Source organism: Bombina bombina, chromosome 1, assembly GCF_027579735.1.
Source record: "Bombina bombina isolate aBomBom1 chromosome 1, aBomBom1.pri, whole genome shotgun sequence".
NCBI classification, from domain to species: domain Eukaryota; kingdom Metazoa; phylum Chordata; class Amphibia; order Anura; family Bombinatoridae; genus Bombina; species Bombina bombina.
In genome coordinates, this window is record NC_069499.1 from 1,240,032,810 (window position 1) to 1,240,051,432 (window position 18,623).

Here is an 18,623-nt window from a genome sequence, read left to right on the forward strand (position 1 = left end):
ATACATCCATTTCGGAGTTTAAGCCTTTAGGGTTTAGTGTATCATATTTGAATATTAATTCAGCCTCCTTAATTAACAAACTTTTTTTCAATGTTTCCCTGGCTCCAGTGTTTTTTTATTGTTTCAATTCCCCAGTATGTTAGATCCTTCATTCTCCTTTTATGGACATTTTAAAATGTTTATATAGATATGTATCTTCCACCCCTTTCTCAATACTCCTTAGGTGTTCCCTGATTCGATCCCTGATGGCTCTTTTCGTTTCTCCAATGTAAAATAAATTACATGTGCATTTCAACACATATATTGCACATGTATGTGTGCACCTAATTAACTCCTTTATTTGGAAGATTTCTTGGGGATTTCTTGGGAGTTATTAAACTTGATTTCTTTAATTTTTTTGCTATGACCACAGGCCTTACAGGAATAGCATGGGAAGAAACCCATTGGTTTGAAACCAGATAGATCTTTTTGTATCGTCAACCTTTTTTTTTATAATTCTGTCTTTTAAGTTCACTAGGGGCTAAAATTGATTTTAAGTTTGCAGCTTTTTCCTCCTAAAATACTATCTTCTTTCAGGATATGCCAATGTCTTTTTATAATCCTCTTTATCAAGTTGTGGTCTGCATTGTACTCTACTCTATAATAAAGGGTACTTTAATCAACTCATCATCAGCATCTTTGGTTTTAACTTTATATGTTAACAAAGTCTCCCTCTCAGTATTCCTAGCCCTTTGTATAGCTTTTTTGGTGTGCTCTTTATTATAGCCTCTAGAATTAAATCTCTCTTCTAAGATCTCAACCTGTTGTTCAAAGTCCATCAATCTTGAGCAGTTTTTCCTAATTCTTAGGCATTGGCCCACAGGAATGTTCTCTTTCCATGTATTCAAGTGACAACTTTCAGCGTGAATATAGGTATTTCAGTCTACCTTTTTGAAGTGTGTTTTTGTTTCTATAGTGTTATTGATAGTCATTATTTCCAAATCCAGAAATGTTATTGAAGTTCTACTATAATTATAAGTAAAAGTTAAACCATATGTGTTACTATTCATTTTGTCAAAAAGTGCTGCAAGTCCAGATTCTGATCCTTTCCATACAAACAGAAGGTCATCAATCGGAATTAAGGTAAGAAAATATGATTGGCTGATTCAATCAGCCAATCAGATTGAGCTCGCATTCTATTGGCTGTTCCGATCAGCCAATAGAATGCAAGCTAAATCTGATTGGCTGATTTAATCAGCCAATCAGATTTCTTACCTTAATTCCGATTGGCTGATAGAATCCTATCAGCCAATCGGAATTCGAGGGACGCCATCTAGGATGACGTCATTTAAAGGATAATTAATTTGTCGTTCAGTCGTCGGGCCAGCTGGATGTTCCACGTAGGAGGTCGGAAGAAAGAAGATTGAAGATGCCGCTTGGAGAAAAACTTCGCCCCGATGGAGGACCTCTTCTTTACCGCTTGGATGAAGACATCGCTGGGATGGAAGACTTCTTCTTTGCCGCTTGGATGAAGACATCGCCGGATGGAAGACTTCTTCTTTGCCGCTTGGATGAAGACATCGCCCGGATTGGATGAAGAGTTTGGCCCGGCTGGGTGAAGACGACTCAAGGTAGGGAGATCTTCTGGGGGTTAGTGTTAGGTTTTTTTAAGGGGAGTTTGGGTGGGTTAAGAGTAGGGGTATGTGGGTGGTGGGTTTTAATGTTGGGGGGTGGTATTGTGTTTTTTTTACAGGCAAAAGAGCTGATTACTTTGGGGCATGCCCCGCAAAAAGCCCTTTTAAGGGCTGGTAAAAGAGCTGGTTAATTTTTAATTTAGAATAGGGTAGGGCATTTTTTTATTTTGGGGGGCTTTATTATTTTATTAGGGGGCTTAGAATAAGTGTAATTAGCTTAAAATTCTTGTAATCTTTTTTTATTTTTTGTAATTTAGTGTTTGTTTGTTTTTGTAATTTAGTTTAGTGTATTTAATTGTATTTTAGTTTAGATATTTGTAGTTTATTTAATTTATTGATAGTGTAGGTGTATTTGTAACTTAGGTTAGGATTTATTTTACAGGTAAATTGGTAATTATTTTAACAAGGTAGCTATTAAATAGTTATTAACTATTTAATAGCTATTGTACCTAGTTAAAATAAATACCAAGTTACCTGTAAAATAAATATAAACCCTAAAATAGCTACAATGTAATTATTAATTATATTGTAGCTATCTTAGGGTTTATTTTATAGGTAAGTATTTAGATTTAAATAGGAATATTTTAATTAATAATATTAATATTAATTAGATTTATTTTAATAAGAATTTAGTTAGGGGTGTTAGAGTTAGATAGGGTTAATATAGTTAATATATATATATATATATATATATATATATATATATATAATATATATATACATAATATAATAACTATATTAACTATATTAACCCTAATATAATTAGGGTTAATATAGTTAATATATATAATATAATAACTATATTAACCCTAATATAATTAGGGTTAATATAGTTAATATAGGTGGCGGCTGTGTAGGGGGATTAGATTAGGGGTTAATGTATTTAATATAGGTGGCGGCGGTGTAGCGGGATTAGATTAGGGGTTAATACATTTATTATAGGTGGGGGCGGTGTAGGGGGATTTAGATTAGAGGCAAAAGAGCTGTTTACTTTGTGACAATGCCCCGCAAAAAGCCCTTTTAAGGGCTGGTAAAAGAGCTGGTTACTTTGGGGCAAAGCCCCGCAAAAAGCCCTTTTAAGGGCTGGCAATAGAGCTGTTTACTTTGGGGTAATGCCACGCAAAAAGCCCTTTTCAGGGCTATTTGTAGGATTAGACTTAGGTTTAGTGGTAGGGATAGTTTAGTATTTTAGGGGTTAATTAATTTAATATAGGTGGCGGCGGTATAGGGGGATTAGATTAGGGGTTAATAATTTAATATAGGTGGCGGCGGTATAGGGGGATTAGATTAGGGGTTAATAATTTAATATAGGTGGCGGCGGTATAGGGGGATTAGATTAGGGGTTAATAATTTAATATAGGTGGCGGCGGGGTAGGAGCTCACATTAGGGGGTAGGTAATGTAGGTGGCGGCGGTGTAGGGGCTCACATTAGGGGGTAGGTAATGTAGATGGCAGCGGTGTAGGGGCTCACATTAGGGGGTAGGTAATGTAGATGGCGGCAGGGTAGGGGCTCACATTAGGGGGTAGGTAATGTAGATGGCGGTGGTGTAGGGGCTCACATTAGGGGGTTATACATTTAATGTAGGTGCGACGGGGTCCGGGAGTGGCGGTTTAGGGGTTAAACACTTTATTAGGGATGCGGCGGGGGATCGCGGTTGACAGGTAGATAGACATTGCGCATGCTTTAGATGTTAGGTTTTATTTAGCAGTTTGCGGTTAACAGGTAGATAGACATTGCGCATGCGTTATGTGGTTTTAGTTTGCAGCTAGTTTAGGGAGTTATGGGGCTCCAATACAAAGCGTAAGGCTTACTACGCCTGCAATTTGTGGCAAGGTGAAAATGGAGTAGGATTTCTCCATTTTCGCCACGTAAGTCCTTACGCTGTATATTGGATACCAAACTGCGCTGGTTTGGTATACCTGTCTATGGGCCAAAAAACTTCGGCCGAAGGCAGAAATATACGAGCGAAACTTCTATGTTACGCTGTATATGTGATACCAAACCAGCGCAAATTTTGGCGTTGCCAGCTTTTGCGGGCGACGATTTATATCGGATCGGGCCCCTGGGAGGCAGAATCTTCAGGGACCTGCCCAAAATGTGCTCAACTCAATGCGGACCTACTACACATGATCTGGGCATGCCCTAAGCTGACTAGATTTTGGGGGATGACTCAATATTGGTTGAGATCCATTGGAATCTCATTAGCTACACTGACGATTCGATCAGTTGTTTTTCTGGACTGTCAGAACCTAAGCAAAACAAATACTCAATTCGCTCACATTGTTATTATAAAGGCAAGAAAAGTTGTCCTTAAAAATTGGTTAAACCATGAGGCCCCAACTCTAAAACAGTTAAAGAGAGAAGTGCATCAACAAATGCTATACGAGCAGGCAGATACACTGGGAGATGTCCAGAAACACACGAAACGCTTCATGGGCAAGTGGGAGGTCTATTTGCATACATTAGAACAGAACCAACAAATACAAGTATTATACCCGATTCGCAACACCGACTACATTCTTGAGGCACAGCTAAGGGGGGAGTGGCAGCTTGACTTTGATGGATATGTTCCTTCCCTAAGAACTAGGTATTAATATACCCCAAAGCAGAGAGAAACAATGACACCCAGGGGAGGGGATTGGTGGAGATGGTGAGGGACGGGAAGACTTACAGGAAATAGAAAATGAAGACATATGTTAGTTCAATTCATTGACTTTTATCTTCTTTTCTCTCTTTTATTGATATTGCATTTCTCTAAATGATAATGTTGTTTATACCTTTTCATTATTAACCTATGATGTCAGTTTTACACTCAATGGAATGAAAATGATGTATGTTCTTTGAATAAATAAAGATTTTTAAAAAAAAAAGCTGAATGCAGATGGATATATCTGCTGGATTCTGTTCATCCCAAAGGGTTAAATGAGCAAAATAATTATTACTGTTTTCTATAATAAATCCAATCAAATATACATCAACCAGGATAATATCATTAGCAATGTAATATGAACAGCAATTTTGGAAAAACAACAAGAACACAACAAACTAAGATCAGGGGGATTTGTATAATAAATATTGCTCTTTTTTTAATTTGTTTTCCCCATCACAGAAAATAACCAAAAACAAACATATCATCTTGATTTTATAATAAATATTGCTCCTATTTCTATATTTTTTATTTTTCACATTATCTAATATATCAAGCATCAATATGCACCTAGCACATATAACGTTATTTTAGTAAGCACCTTCCTTTCCCTTTGTTCTCTATTAATCAGATAATTATTCACCTATTTTTCATATTTTGAACTTCCCAACATAGCACTCATAACATTTTCAGATACACTTAAATAATTCATTTTCAAATATCAGTACCGTAGATCGATATATAGAAAAAACACTATTTTTCCATTGTCCCATTAACACCATTAAAACACACCTTAGAAACCTAGCAAATATTTTTATTTTAAAAGTATCCCCTAAATAAAATGTAGCATTAATAAATAAGACCGTTTCCTTTGTTGTTCAGTATTTTAGTGCTAACACAATTATACCATCATATAACCAGAAATATTGCTATAAGAATTTCCATCCAGTGATGATGATATCGCTACTCACGTTACCTGGCAACCACTTTTAACATGCTCCGACACTTTGGAGTATTACGTAGGCATATCCTCGCCCAATTTGTGGACCAATCAGTAAGCACTACATATCAAACATCATAAGATCACCAGCCTACAAAAAGCCAGAAAGAAGTGGAGGCTCCACCTTTGGTAAAGTCTACAAGGGAAAGATGTCAGGCGGAGTGGGGATGAGGAGTTTTTCTTTTTAACTAGCAATTGGTGCTATAGTGATGCTCTAATATTGCCGAATTATGCTTACCCCATTATGCATGTGGTTATGGCAGACAAATTGTGTAGCTTGTAATTGAAGTAGATACGGCTTCATTTAGGATTGCTTGCTTGGGAATCCTGTTGATTATTTATATTCACCAATGAGGAGAAACCCTCAACATCCTAACTAACAATGCGCTATATATTAAGTGAAAATTATATATAATAGCCTGTATACTTACTTCAACCTAGACTCCCTATGCAGAGAACCAGCAGAGAACCAGCAATATTTATACGAACAACATATCTCACTTAGACTGAAGTGACGTGCTGTATGAAACATTTAATTTTGCAACTGTGTAAATATCATAATAGTTTCATTATAGTATTGTTTCCGCATCTGGTACATTTCATTTTTCTTCTCCAACATAATGGGAATAATAGTAACCAATAATCAGAGATACATGTTAAGTCTGTAAAATCACTTTCACATTAACCTCTTATGAACCGCATGATATTGTGGCCAAATAACCGAGTGTACCGTATCTATTACAGTCTATGACCTACTTTATCTTCCATAGTTTTTCCACCATATTGTTGTCTCCGCTTTTGGCTCACTTTAATTTTACATAGTGGGAATAATAGAAACCTATAATTAGAGATACATGTAAAGTTTGTGAAATCACTTTCATATTAACCTCTTATGAACCGCAAGATATTGTGGCCAACAACTGAGTGTATCTATCACAGTCTGTGTCTTAATTTATTCCCCATAAGCGACACTGATATTATTGTACTCACCTTATTATATTAACCCTGTATCACTAGGGATCTAGAACACTTTACTCCATCTGGGGATATAGTAGCAATAAACATCCCAATATTGCATCATTACTACTCCATTGTGTTTTTAAGTGTGTAATTTTATTTTAATATATTAAAAGTTAAGTTTTACCCCTTCTGTCAGGAAACGATTATTTTTTCTGTCAACTTTAAAAATTTATAAACAAAGTGTATAATACCCTGCAGCCTATTTAAATAATTCTTAGTCCCCAGGTTTAAAAAAGGAGACTGTATACTCAGTGGCGGCTGGTGACTTTTGAAGCTGGGGGAGCACTAGCCCCGCCCCTCAGATGGCTCCGCCCATTTTAATGTGTGTGTGTGTGTGTATATATATATATATATATATATATATATATATACATACATACATACATACATACACACACTCTGCCAGTTACCTTAACACATCCTTATGTACAAGGTGAGGGCAGTGTGTTATGTGTATTACTGTGTGTTGTTAAAGTTTGTGTGTGAGGAATGTACATAACTAACCTGTGTTATGCACACAACACACACAACCACATATGCACACAACACACATACCCACATATGCACACAACACACACACCCACATATGCACACAACACACACCCACATATGCACACAACACACACATATGCACACAACACACACTCCCACATATGCACACAACACACACGCCCACATATGCACACAACACACACGACACACCCACATATGCACACACACCCACATATGCAAACACACCCACATATGCACACAAAACACACACACATATGCACACAACACACACACCCACATATGCACACAACACACACACACACATATGCACACAACACACACACAAACACATATGCACACAACACACACACACCCACATATGCACACAACACACACACACCCACATATGCACACAACACACACCCACATATGCACACAACACACACACCCACATATGCACACAGCACACACTCCCACATATGCACACAACACACACGCCCACATATGCACACAACACGCACGACACACCCACATATGTACACACACCCACATATGCACACACACCCACATATGCACACAAAACACACACACATATGCACACAACACACACACCCACATATGCACACAACACACACACATATGCACACAACACACACACCCACATATGCACACAACACACACACAAACACATATGCACACAACACACACACTCATATGCATGCATACCACATATATAAATATGTATGTATATATATATATATATATATATATATATATATATATATATATATATATATATATATATATATATATATATATATATATATATATATATCACCCTTTAGTTTACTGTGGGACTTTTCATAGACCATGTATAACAAAATACTGTTACAGACTGATTGCACTGCAAATTAGGATAAAAGTAATTTGAAATATTGAAGGAAACCCCACCAGCACAAGAAAACATGCTGCACTAGTAACTTGTGGTTATTAAGCATTTTGAATGTTTTTATAAACAGCAGTACTTGAATAATTTGTTATTCCATGGATTTGATTCCTGAATACTGTAGTTAAGTCATCATTCTATTAAAACAACTTACCTTCCAACATTTCAAAATTCCAAAGAGGGACACCCTTTTAGAAAGTGTATGTGTATGTATGTATGCAATTTTCACAGCATAACAACCATTTCTAACAGGAGCATAAGGGTTAAAAAAGCATGATGAGTTCTGCTGGGAGCCTTTATGTCCTGTCCTGCATGGCAGCACACATTATTTACAGCCCTCTCTTACCTCATTCAGTATCAGTGTAATAATTCTTCACACAGTACTACTTCTACTACTGCCTGCCCTGGGATGTTGGCTGAGACACGGACAACCTCTGCTGCTCTTGAGCTAATAAATAACCGACTACACAAATAAAATAACTGCTTAGATATTCCCACATACAGTGGAGGATAAATATCTGCTAAGAACTGCACATTCCAAAACCAAAGCACATTTTTATTGCCAGTGGCTGGTACATATAAGGGACCTTGCTGTCACAATGTGTATGAAGAGTTAATTCAGGATTAAACATGAAATTACTATATGGGTTAGCAACAGCAGCAGCAATTAGGATAAAGAAAACAAGAGAACACACCTTGTTTTACAGAGCTCCTCTCCGCTCAACGGCTATCTCCTCAATGAGATTTTCACGCCGTTGAGGGGGAGGAGCCTTGTGGGCCGTCACGTGGACGCAACAGCGTATCACAGTGAGGCTGGCTAAGGCAGTGGGAGGAGGCAGAGCACAGGCTGAAGCCCAACACCGCACACTTCAGCCTGTGCGATTAAGGCTCTATGAGCAGTGCTGGGCTGGGAGGAGCTACGCCTGCACAGTGAAGCATCACGTGCGATGGTTAGGTGTGTGCACAGCAGCCTGCCTGGTCGGGAGAGGAGGAGTGGGATGAGAAGCTAGTGACGTCAGCTGTCAGGCAGAGCCAAATACTGTCTGCTATGCTCTGTTGTCTGCCCGGTCCTAGCTCCCTCCCTCCTGCCTCCTAGACCTAGGCTAGTAGTAGTAAAGTATGTACAGACACAGTAATACAGTACAGAATTTCAGACAGTATACTAGGCAGTTGCTGGGGATAATAATAAAATATTAATTTTTCAGATAGGATCATAGGAGGCTATTTGAAAAATTATATTTTATTAAACAAATATTTTTTTTTGGCTCTTTTTTTTTTTTTTTGCTCAATCTGGCTGGGGGTTCACGTGCAAATGTGCACAAATGGAGGAGCCTCCACTGTGTATACTCCAAGTAGTCTTTATGGGTCCTTGAAAAGAAGAAAGGTGCTTACCTTATATCTTCTGCTGTGGGGCAGACACAGCACCTCCAGGTTCATTCAGACATCTGACAGGGACCTGAAGTAGAAGGAAAGCAGTGGAAGTGTAACACTGGTTGCCTGATCGTGTGTTAGCACAAATTGCTTGAAGGAGGACAGAGAAGTTCCCTGCGACATTCCAGCATCTAACAGCTACCAATATTATTACTAAGAGGTTTACATGGACACAGGATTAACCCCAGTCCTATCTTGAAAGGGAAGCTACCCATAAAAGGATTACATTTCTTCAGAGCACCATCTTCACCTCCTCCTAGTTACAGAGGCAAAGAATGACTGGGGGAGTAAGGGTAGTAGGAGGATACTTAAGCTCTGGCTGGGGTGTTCTTTGCCTCCTCCTGGTGGCCAGGAGGTCAATTTCCCAACAGTAATTGAATGGACTTGTGGACTCTCCATGCCATTGGAAAGAAAAGCTAAAGCGGTACACTTATAGCACTCTGGTTTGTAGGATTAAAGGCTAAAGAGTGATACAACTTAACATTTATTTAAGACATTAAAAAAATGATAAAAATGCATTAAAAACATGGGATCAAAATAACCCCTATGATAAATGAAAAAATCAATTGTAAACAGTATTGGTATGGGTAGCTCAAAACAAAATAATGCAAGTTGATCCTAAGAGTATCAATAACAAATAATTTAAATATCTGTATATTAATAAGCTATCTTAAAAACAGCATGTCTGATCAGTAACTTTTGGCATGAAACATGTTTGTTGTCTGTGTTTTTATCTCTCACGATAGATTACATTTATGTGGGGTATAAAATACATGAGCAGAAACTACATGGTATAATGTATATCAAGCAGGTCCTCTATGTTTGTAGTAAGAGGACTATCTAATGCTAAACCACTGTGCCACCCGCCTAGGCAGCCTATCCAAAAATTATATTATTATGCCCATAGATTTGTGAATTAATCAGGGGCTAAAGTGAGCCCCTTAAAATGCAAAGGTATTCCCAATCCTTCCCCCCATTGTCCAGACGCATTTCGCCATTACGGATTTGTTAAAGGTCATGGACCACCATCACTTTGGGATTTTGTAGCCGTATTGCGTCACTCTCTTTGATGATTTTTTAGAATTGTTCACCACATTATCAGCATTTATCTTTTGGAACTGTAATTTTTCATAATTGTCATTTCACACACACTTTTAACTCCTCCTTTTGTGTGTGTTTTGTCCCAGCCACAGTCACTTCACATGTATTATCACTAGTATTAATTTGATACACTTACATTCTAAGTATTTTTTTATTGTTTTGTGTTTTTGATTTATAAGGTTGCAAAAGGGAGAGAGTTTCAAAAGCAGTGCCCTTGGTTCTCTTGTAATCTTTGATGTTACATTTTGTATTTTCAGCAATAATATTAAAAAGTGTGAGACCACAATAAACTATATAAATGCAGAATAGATGCTATGCAAAGGTGTAACAAACTTGCTGTTAAGGCTGCTTAGCTTTTTTATTTACTCTAAGACTGCCATTTTATCTTGAGAGCATGATATGCTTTTTGGTTGATGTTTATTACTAACAATACCTGATATACATCCTTTTTACAGCAAATTTATTGTAAAATGTATAAGCAAAATTGCTTAGTAAATTATATTGCCCCAGAGTAGTTTGTGAGTGAATGTTACTTAAATTGTTAATTATTGTGCATTATAGGAATTATGTTAAAAGTGTTGTGCTCATAAGTACTATTCTCTTCAGCCTTTTTGGATAGAGGGCACTCCAGAGCATAATGAAAGTTCCACTATCCAGAATAGACATTACATACACTGCACATGTATAAAGCACTTGGCTCCTGTGAGAGACAGGCTGTATGTAATGGTCCCCTTTTATGGACAGCTGCACATTTTTAAAACATTGGGCCTAGCTTCCATTACGGTTTGTAAAGAGGTGTTAACATAAAACAGATCCATAGATTTTAATGAAGGTAACTAGGCCTTGGAGAATTTAGAAAGCTTTCCAGCCTGTGTCAATTTGCTCTTAATCTGAGATTCTCTACCTGTATTAAAAAAAAAGTATTAGGAACTGATACCCCCTAACCCACACCAGTATAGCCCTCATCCCTTGCTATGGATCTTTATGACAGCTTTAGACCCAGTCCTCTCAGCTGTATAAACATTATTTCAGCTAATTACAGTTTCATATAGCACTTATGTTTTCCTGGCAGGGTTTAAAATTCTGATAATTAAATTCATACCTGTGAGCTTTATTTTGAAAAATGTTTCTGATTGGCTCTTTAGGAAGGTGTTATTCAGTATGAGAAGTGAAGAGTCACTGTGTAACAACATCAGTGAAGACTGTCTGAAGTCTTTGAACTGGCAGGCTGCTGGAAGTTGAATTGGCTGGGAATAAAGAAGACGTTTTATAAATATGTACATGAGACATAAAAAGCTCTGATCTTAACCTGCACAAGAAGATGTCCCAGAGTCTGGGTGCTTGGTGTTAGACAGCTAAAGGCACAATCTTACATTCAGTTTTTAAATGAAATCAGTGAGGATGTTTGAAAAGGACATGGAAGTCATAGTAACATAGTAGTTGGTGAGGTTGAAAGAAGACAGAAGTCCATTGAATTCAACCAACACAGACCCTTCCTGATTTATTGTAAGAAGGTGACAATTGAATTTACATTAAACAATTAGAAAGCTGACCAATTTTACACAAACAATCATATCAATGAATTTGGTTTCTAGCCAGAAATTTACCTAAGCCATTTTTAAATGTATCTAAGGTATAGGAATTCACTACCTTCTTAGGAAAAGGTGACGAGACAAACATGGCTGAAGCCCTATATCTAACCTGCAGGGCTGCCCTTGGATTATATCACACTACTGGCTAATAAAGTTTAAAAAACAACAACTCCCTTTTATTGCTATAGGACCAATGTCGATACATTTATACCCATTGTTTAAATGATATGCATTTTCATACATATTGCATATTAATTTAAAGTGATTGTAAAGGATATGGAATTAAAGCCCAGTATCTAAAAAAAACTCTTAAAAGTGGCACTTTAATTCACTAAACTGTACAAGCACGCTTTTTAAAAAAAAAAAAACTTTTTGTTATGGTAAATAAACAGTCGATCATCTGCCCGCATCTCAGGCAGTATTTTGCATATTGATGACGAATCCGACTTCCTCCAATTGTTGCGTGCCCCACAAGCTGGACGCCAATAGGGGTACGCAACGATTGGAGGAAACCAGATTCGTTATTGATCTGCAAAATACAGTCTAAGATGCGAGCAGAGGACCGGCGGTCTGTTTACCTTAACAAAAAGGTGTTTTAAAAAAAAAAAAAAAAAAAAAACGTGTTTGTAAAGTTTAAGGAATTAAAGTACCCCTGTTTATTAGAGTATTTTAAATACTGGGCTTTCATCCCTTAAACTTTACAATCACTTTAAGTATTGTATTGATTTTAAACATCTTTTTTTAATATTATAAAGAGCACACAAATTTTTTTTTAAAATCTATACAATGCTTAAATTAATATGCATTATACAAGAAAATGCATATCATTTAAACATTGTATATAAATGTAATGCTACTCTAAATATTAACCCCTTATGTGTCCTCAACCCCTTAGCGCAACCTAACCTTGCTACACTGTTAACCCCTTATCTGCCATAACCTATTAACCTAATCAATCCCTAACCTATTAACCCCTAAACTGCCACAACCCCCTAACCTATTAACACCTAAACAACCCCCATCGCAAACACCCCTAACCTACTAACACCTTAAACAAAAACCCAAAGATGGTGCTCACCCAAATTGAATCTGGCTCCTAGGTGGGCAGCTACTACTCCAAGGTGGTACTCCTAGTCTATCTTCAGCTATGGGGGCACTCTGCTGTGGATGTCCTCTTCCACCCTACCGGTCTTCATCCATCTTCTGATCTTCTGATCTTCCGTAATCCGATGTCCTCTTCATGTGGTCACCGCTACACAATGCAGTTTGAATGCAAGGTTCCCCCTTATTTAGGGGTGTCTGTGCATTTCTATTGGCTGATTAATTAATTCTTAGTCCAATCAGCCAATAGAAAAAACTTTCATTCTATTGGCTTATTGGACTAAGAATTCAAAAATCAACAAATAGAAATGCAAGGGCACCCTTATATAAGTAAGTACCTCACATTCAAACTTCAGTGTGCAGCGGTGACCACATAAAGAAGACATCAGGCACGGAAGACGAGAAGATCAGAAGATGACTGAAGACCAATAGTTTTCAAGAGGACATCCCCAGCGGAGCACTGCCATGGCTGAAGATAGAATAGGAATAGCTGCCCACCTAGGAGCTGGATTCAAGTTGGGTGAGTACCTTCTTTGGGGTTTAGCGTTAGGCTTTTTTTGGTTGGGTGTTTTTTTATGATAGGGTTTTTTATTCTTGTATTAGGGGTTTTTTAGAATAGGATAGAGGTTGTTTTTTTAAAATTATGTTATTTAGGATAGTTTTTTTTCTTTTCTTAAAGGGGCATTATACCCCAAAATTTGTTTCATGATTTGGGAAGAACATACAATTTTAAACAACTTTCCAGTTTACTTCTATTATCAAATTTGCGTAATTCTCTTGGTATCATTTGTTGAAGGAAAAGGAATGCACTACTGGTTTCTAACTGAGCACATGGGTGAGCCATTGACAAATGGTATATTTATGCAGCCACCAATCAGCAGATAGAACCTAGGTTCTTGGCTGCTCCTGAGCTTACCTAGATAAACCTTTTTGTCAAAGAATAACATGAGAAGGAAGCAAATTAAATAATAGAGGTAAATTGGAAAGTTGTTTAACATTGTATGCTCTGTCTAGATCATGAATGTCTAATTATGACTTTACTGCCCATTTAAGGGTACTGTCTTTCCAAATGCCCTTATCAGGACAATCTTTTTTTAGGATAGGTTTTTTTTTAGCTCAGTTTTTTTTTAGAATAGGTATTTTTTATGATACAAAAGAGCTTATTCACTTTAGGTCAATGAGTATTGTTTTAAGATAGACTTTTTTTCTGGGGGGGGCTTACTTTGGTGTTAGAATAGATATATTTAATAACATTTAGTATAGGGCTTTTTTATAATTTAGGTTGGGGGATAATGCGATGGGGTATTGGCGGAGTAGGAATTAAGTAGGTTAGGGGGATAATGCAGTGGGGTTGTGGTGGTGTGTAGGGGTTAAGTAGGTTAGGAGGATAATGTGGTGGGGTATTGGGGGTGTAGAGGTTCATAGTTATGTTTATTGTCATCAGGGCCTAAGAGAGAACAATTAACCTTTTATTATTTTTCCTTCCTACCCCTTTATTGGAAGTGTAATTTCTGGCTATAGTTATATATCTTTTATATAGAAAATAATAAAGTATTGAAATATTCAGGACAGGTGGGGATGTCACAGGCAAAAACAGCTATTTAAAATGCCAAAACGTTTGTAAAGGAGCCAAGTGTAAACAGTTTAATACATGCCAGCAGGTAAAATGAATAACTGGGAAAAAATCAAAGGAGAAGAATTTTTTTGCCTCAATAAATTACAAAATGTACTGTTCAGTTAGGTTTGTAAGATGCAGTGTAAATGTTATCACCCACCTAATACTACTTACCTTCACTGGAAAGTTAGTATCGAGATACCATTTGTATTTAACACCATCACAGTTGTTACACGTAGCACTGAGTACCAAGTCCTCATCCAGGTTACTTTGTTTACAGTTTGTCTTACAGCTGAAATAAAAATAGATTGTAATGTCAGTACATAAAATAGCAAAAAAACTTTCCAGAGAGAAACAAAATAACTCACTTATCTGTAAAAACTTGGAACGCGATCCGATATAGATCGTAGTTTGCGGCGCAAGCGAGGGAACCCGCGTCGCCCGCAGTTTCAGCTCGCAACTCGAGCTATCCCATATATGGCGCCGTCAGATGCTAACGTGCCGTAAGTCTGACAAACCAGCGATGTCCAGAAATCTGCGCAAGTACAAATTTCTGGCGTCGCCAGTGACATGCGGCACGTTAGAAACTGCCGGCGCCTACAAAACCTGACTAAAGTCTAAATCACCCCCACTGTCTAACACGCCTCCCTAACATAGCCCGACAAGTCTAACACGCCTCCCTAACATAGCCCGACACGTCTAACCCTCTATCCGCTATCCCCCCTCACTAGCCTAACAATAAAATATGTATTAACCCCTTAACCGCCGCTACCTAATAAAGTTATTAACCCCTAAACCGGCGCCAGCTATATTAAATCTATAACCCCCTAAAGTGAGCCCCTAACACCGCCGCCATCTACCTTACCTACCCCCTAAAGTGAGCCCCTACCCCGCCGCTATCTATTTTAAAATTATTAACCCCTAATCTAATCCCCCTACCCCGCCGCCATCTATATTAAATTATTCAACCCCTAAAATACTAAACTATCCCTACCACTAAACCTAAGTCTAACCCTACAAATAGCCCTGAAAAGGGCTTTTTGCGTGGCATTGCCCCAAAGTAACAGCTCTTTTGCCAGCCCTTAAAAGGGCTTTTTGCGGGGCATGCCCCAAAGTAACAGCTCTTTTGCCAGCCCTTAAAAGGGCTTTTGGCGGGGCTTTGTCACAAAGTAAACTGCTCTTTTGCCTACAATCTACATCCCCCTACACCGCGGCCACCTATAATAAATGTATTAACCCCTAATCTAATCCCCCTAAACCGCCGCCAGCTATATTAACTATATTAACCCTAATTATATTAGGGTTAATATAGTTAATATAGTTATTATATTATATATATTAACTATATTAACCCTAATTATATTAGGGTTAATATAGTTAATATCGTTATTATAATATATATATATATATATATATATATATATATATATATATATATATATATATATATATATATATATATATATATATATATATATATAAAGTATAATAACCCCTATCTAACTTTAACATCCTAACTAAACTCTTATTAAAATAAATCTAATATTAATATTATTAATTCAAATATTCCTATTTAAATCTAAATACTTACCTATAAAATAAACTCTAAGATAGCTACAATATAATTAATATTTACATTATAGCTATGTTAGGGTTTATATTTATTTTACAGGTAAATTGTTAATTATTTTAACTAGGTATAATAGCTATTAAATAGTTATTAACTATTTAATAGCTACCTAGTTAAAATAATTACCCAATTACCTGTAAAATAAATCCTAACCTAAGTTACAAATACACCTACACTATCAATAAATTAAATAAACTACAAATATCTATCTAAAAATACAATTAAATAAACTAAACTAAATTACAAAAAAACAAACACTAAATTACAAAAAATAAAAAAAAGATTACAAGATTTTTAAGCTAATTACACCTATTCTAAGCCCCCTAATAAAATAATAAAGCCCCCCAAAATAAAAAAATTCCCTACCCTATTCTAAATTAAAAAAAGTTCAAAGCTCTTTTACCTTACCAGCCCTTAAAAGGGCCTTTTGTGGGGGCATGCCCCAAAGAAAACTGCTCTTTTGCCTGCAAAAAAAAACACAATACCACCCCCCAACATTACAACCCACCACCCACATACCCCTAATCAAACCCAAACCCCCCTTAAATAAACCTAACACTACCCCCCTGAAGATCTCCCTACCTTGTATTCACCCAGCCGGGCCGAACCGATCCAGGCGATGTGTTCTAGCAAGCGGCAGTGAAGTCTTCATCCATCCGGGCGATGTCTTGAAGCAAGCGGCAGAGAGTCTTCTTCCATCGGCGACGTCTTCAAGCAAATCGGCATCTTCAATCTTCTTACTTCGCTCCTCCGCTGCGGAGCATCCTTCCGGCACGACGACTTCACGACGAATGAGGTTCCTTTAAATGACGTCATCCAAGATGGCGTCCGCCGAATTCCGATTGGCTGATAGGATTCTATCAGCCAATCGGAATTAAGGTAGAAAAATCTGATTGGCTGAATGAATCAGCCAATCAGATTCAAGTTCAATCCGATTGGCTGATTGGTTCATGCGTTAGGTGTTAGGTTTATTTTAGCAGATCGCGGTTGACAGGGAGATAGACATTGCGCATGCGTTAGGTGTTAGGTTTATTTTAGCAGCCAGTTTAGGGAGTTACGGCGCTCCAATAGTCAGCGTAAGGCTTCTTACGGCTGCTTTTTGTGGCGAGGTGAAAATGGAGTAAGATTTCTCCATTTTCCCCACGTAAGTCCTTACGCTGTGTATTGGATACCAAACTGTGCGGGTTTGGTATACCTGCCTATGGCCCAAAAAACTACGGGCGACGGCAGAAATATACGCGCGTAACTTCTAGGTTACGCCGTATATAGGATACCAAACCCGCGCAAATATTGGCGTCGCCAACTTTTGCAGGCGACGATTTTTATCGGATCGACCCCAAGATGGGGATTTACACCAACAAAATTTCAATCTTCCTCATAAAATCTTTCATGTAAAGAAGACATACTATAGTATTTAGACACAGACGTATATATATATATATTTATTTTTTGTTATAAAAAAATACTCACCCAAAGGGCTATTACACAGATATTAGGATGAGGTGCACAGGAGTTGACCATAATTTGTATTCTCTCTCTCTGTATATGTATATACACTTGAATGAACTAAAACTGGTTAAAGCACGTTGAAGGTGGCATAGATGATGATGGCATAGATTAAATTTGGGCACTACCACCTCTAGAGTAGCAAATTATGCTCAAGCAAAGGTGATCTTAATATTTAGCACTAGTCATGAAAATATGTAATAGGACACCAACCAGTTCAGAGAGAGAGAGATTTACCAGATGAATGTTTAATACCTATCTTACCAGGTATAAATAAATACTAATCTACAAATAACTCTTGTTTACAATTTGTTTATATGAGTATATAACAATGAATCTCTGGGTTACTGTGTATAACATGTATGTGTACTTTTATAGAACTTGTTTATATGATAACCCAGCTGGCTACAGCACTCATGCATGGATTGTATTCACAGGTTTTCATGGGGTTTGATAGGGTATACATTGTTAAAGAGACACAAAAGTCAATTAACTTCTATCAAATTGGGCAAATTTTTTAATATGCAGATTTCATGCGGCACCAGCTCCTACCGAGTTTACAGTGTACATGAGTCTATGATTGGCTGATGGCTGTCACATGATACGGGGGGGGTGGCGGCGGAAAATTAAAGGATATTTTTAAATTTGTTAGAAATAAATCTTTTGCCCATTTAAAATTTAAAGTGCTATTGCATGGATTTTTTTTTACACATTTTTGATTAGGCAATTCTATTGTATTTAATGGTCTTTTAAGATATGCAATACTTTACTAGTCAGGGGTTAAAAGTTACTTGTCCACTCAATGTTAAAGAGAGGAAAAATACCAAAAAAAATTTCCGTCTGTGGCTAGTGGAAATTTCAAGATAGA

The 18,623-nt window shown here is 37.2% G+C and overlaps 1 protein-coding gene across 1 annotated transcript in view; it reads right to left on the reverse strand.

The window, feature by feature from the left end:
• LOC128647972 (polycystic kidney disease protein 1-like 2) overlaps nucleotides 1-18,623 on the reverse strand; it is a 543,684-nt gene that overhangs the window by 424,886 nt on the left and 100,175 nt on the right. Inside the window, exons 12-13 of the mRNA XM_053700651.1 lie at nucleotides 14,794-14,911; nucleotides 11,414-11,558 (exon numbers count right to left, since the gene is read on the reverse strand). Of these exons, the coding sequence (XP_053556626.1) occupies nucleotides 11,414-11,558; nucleotides 14,794-14,911 (263 nt within the window). The remainder of the gene's footprint in view (nucleotides 1-11,413; nucleotides 11,559-14,793; nucleotides 14,912-18,623) is intronic.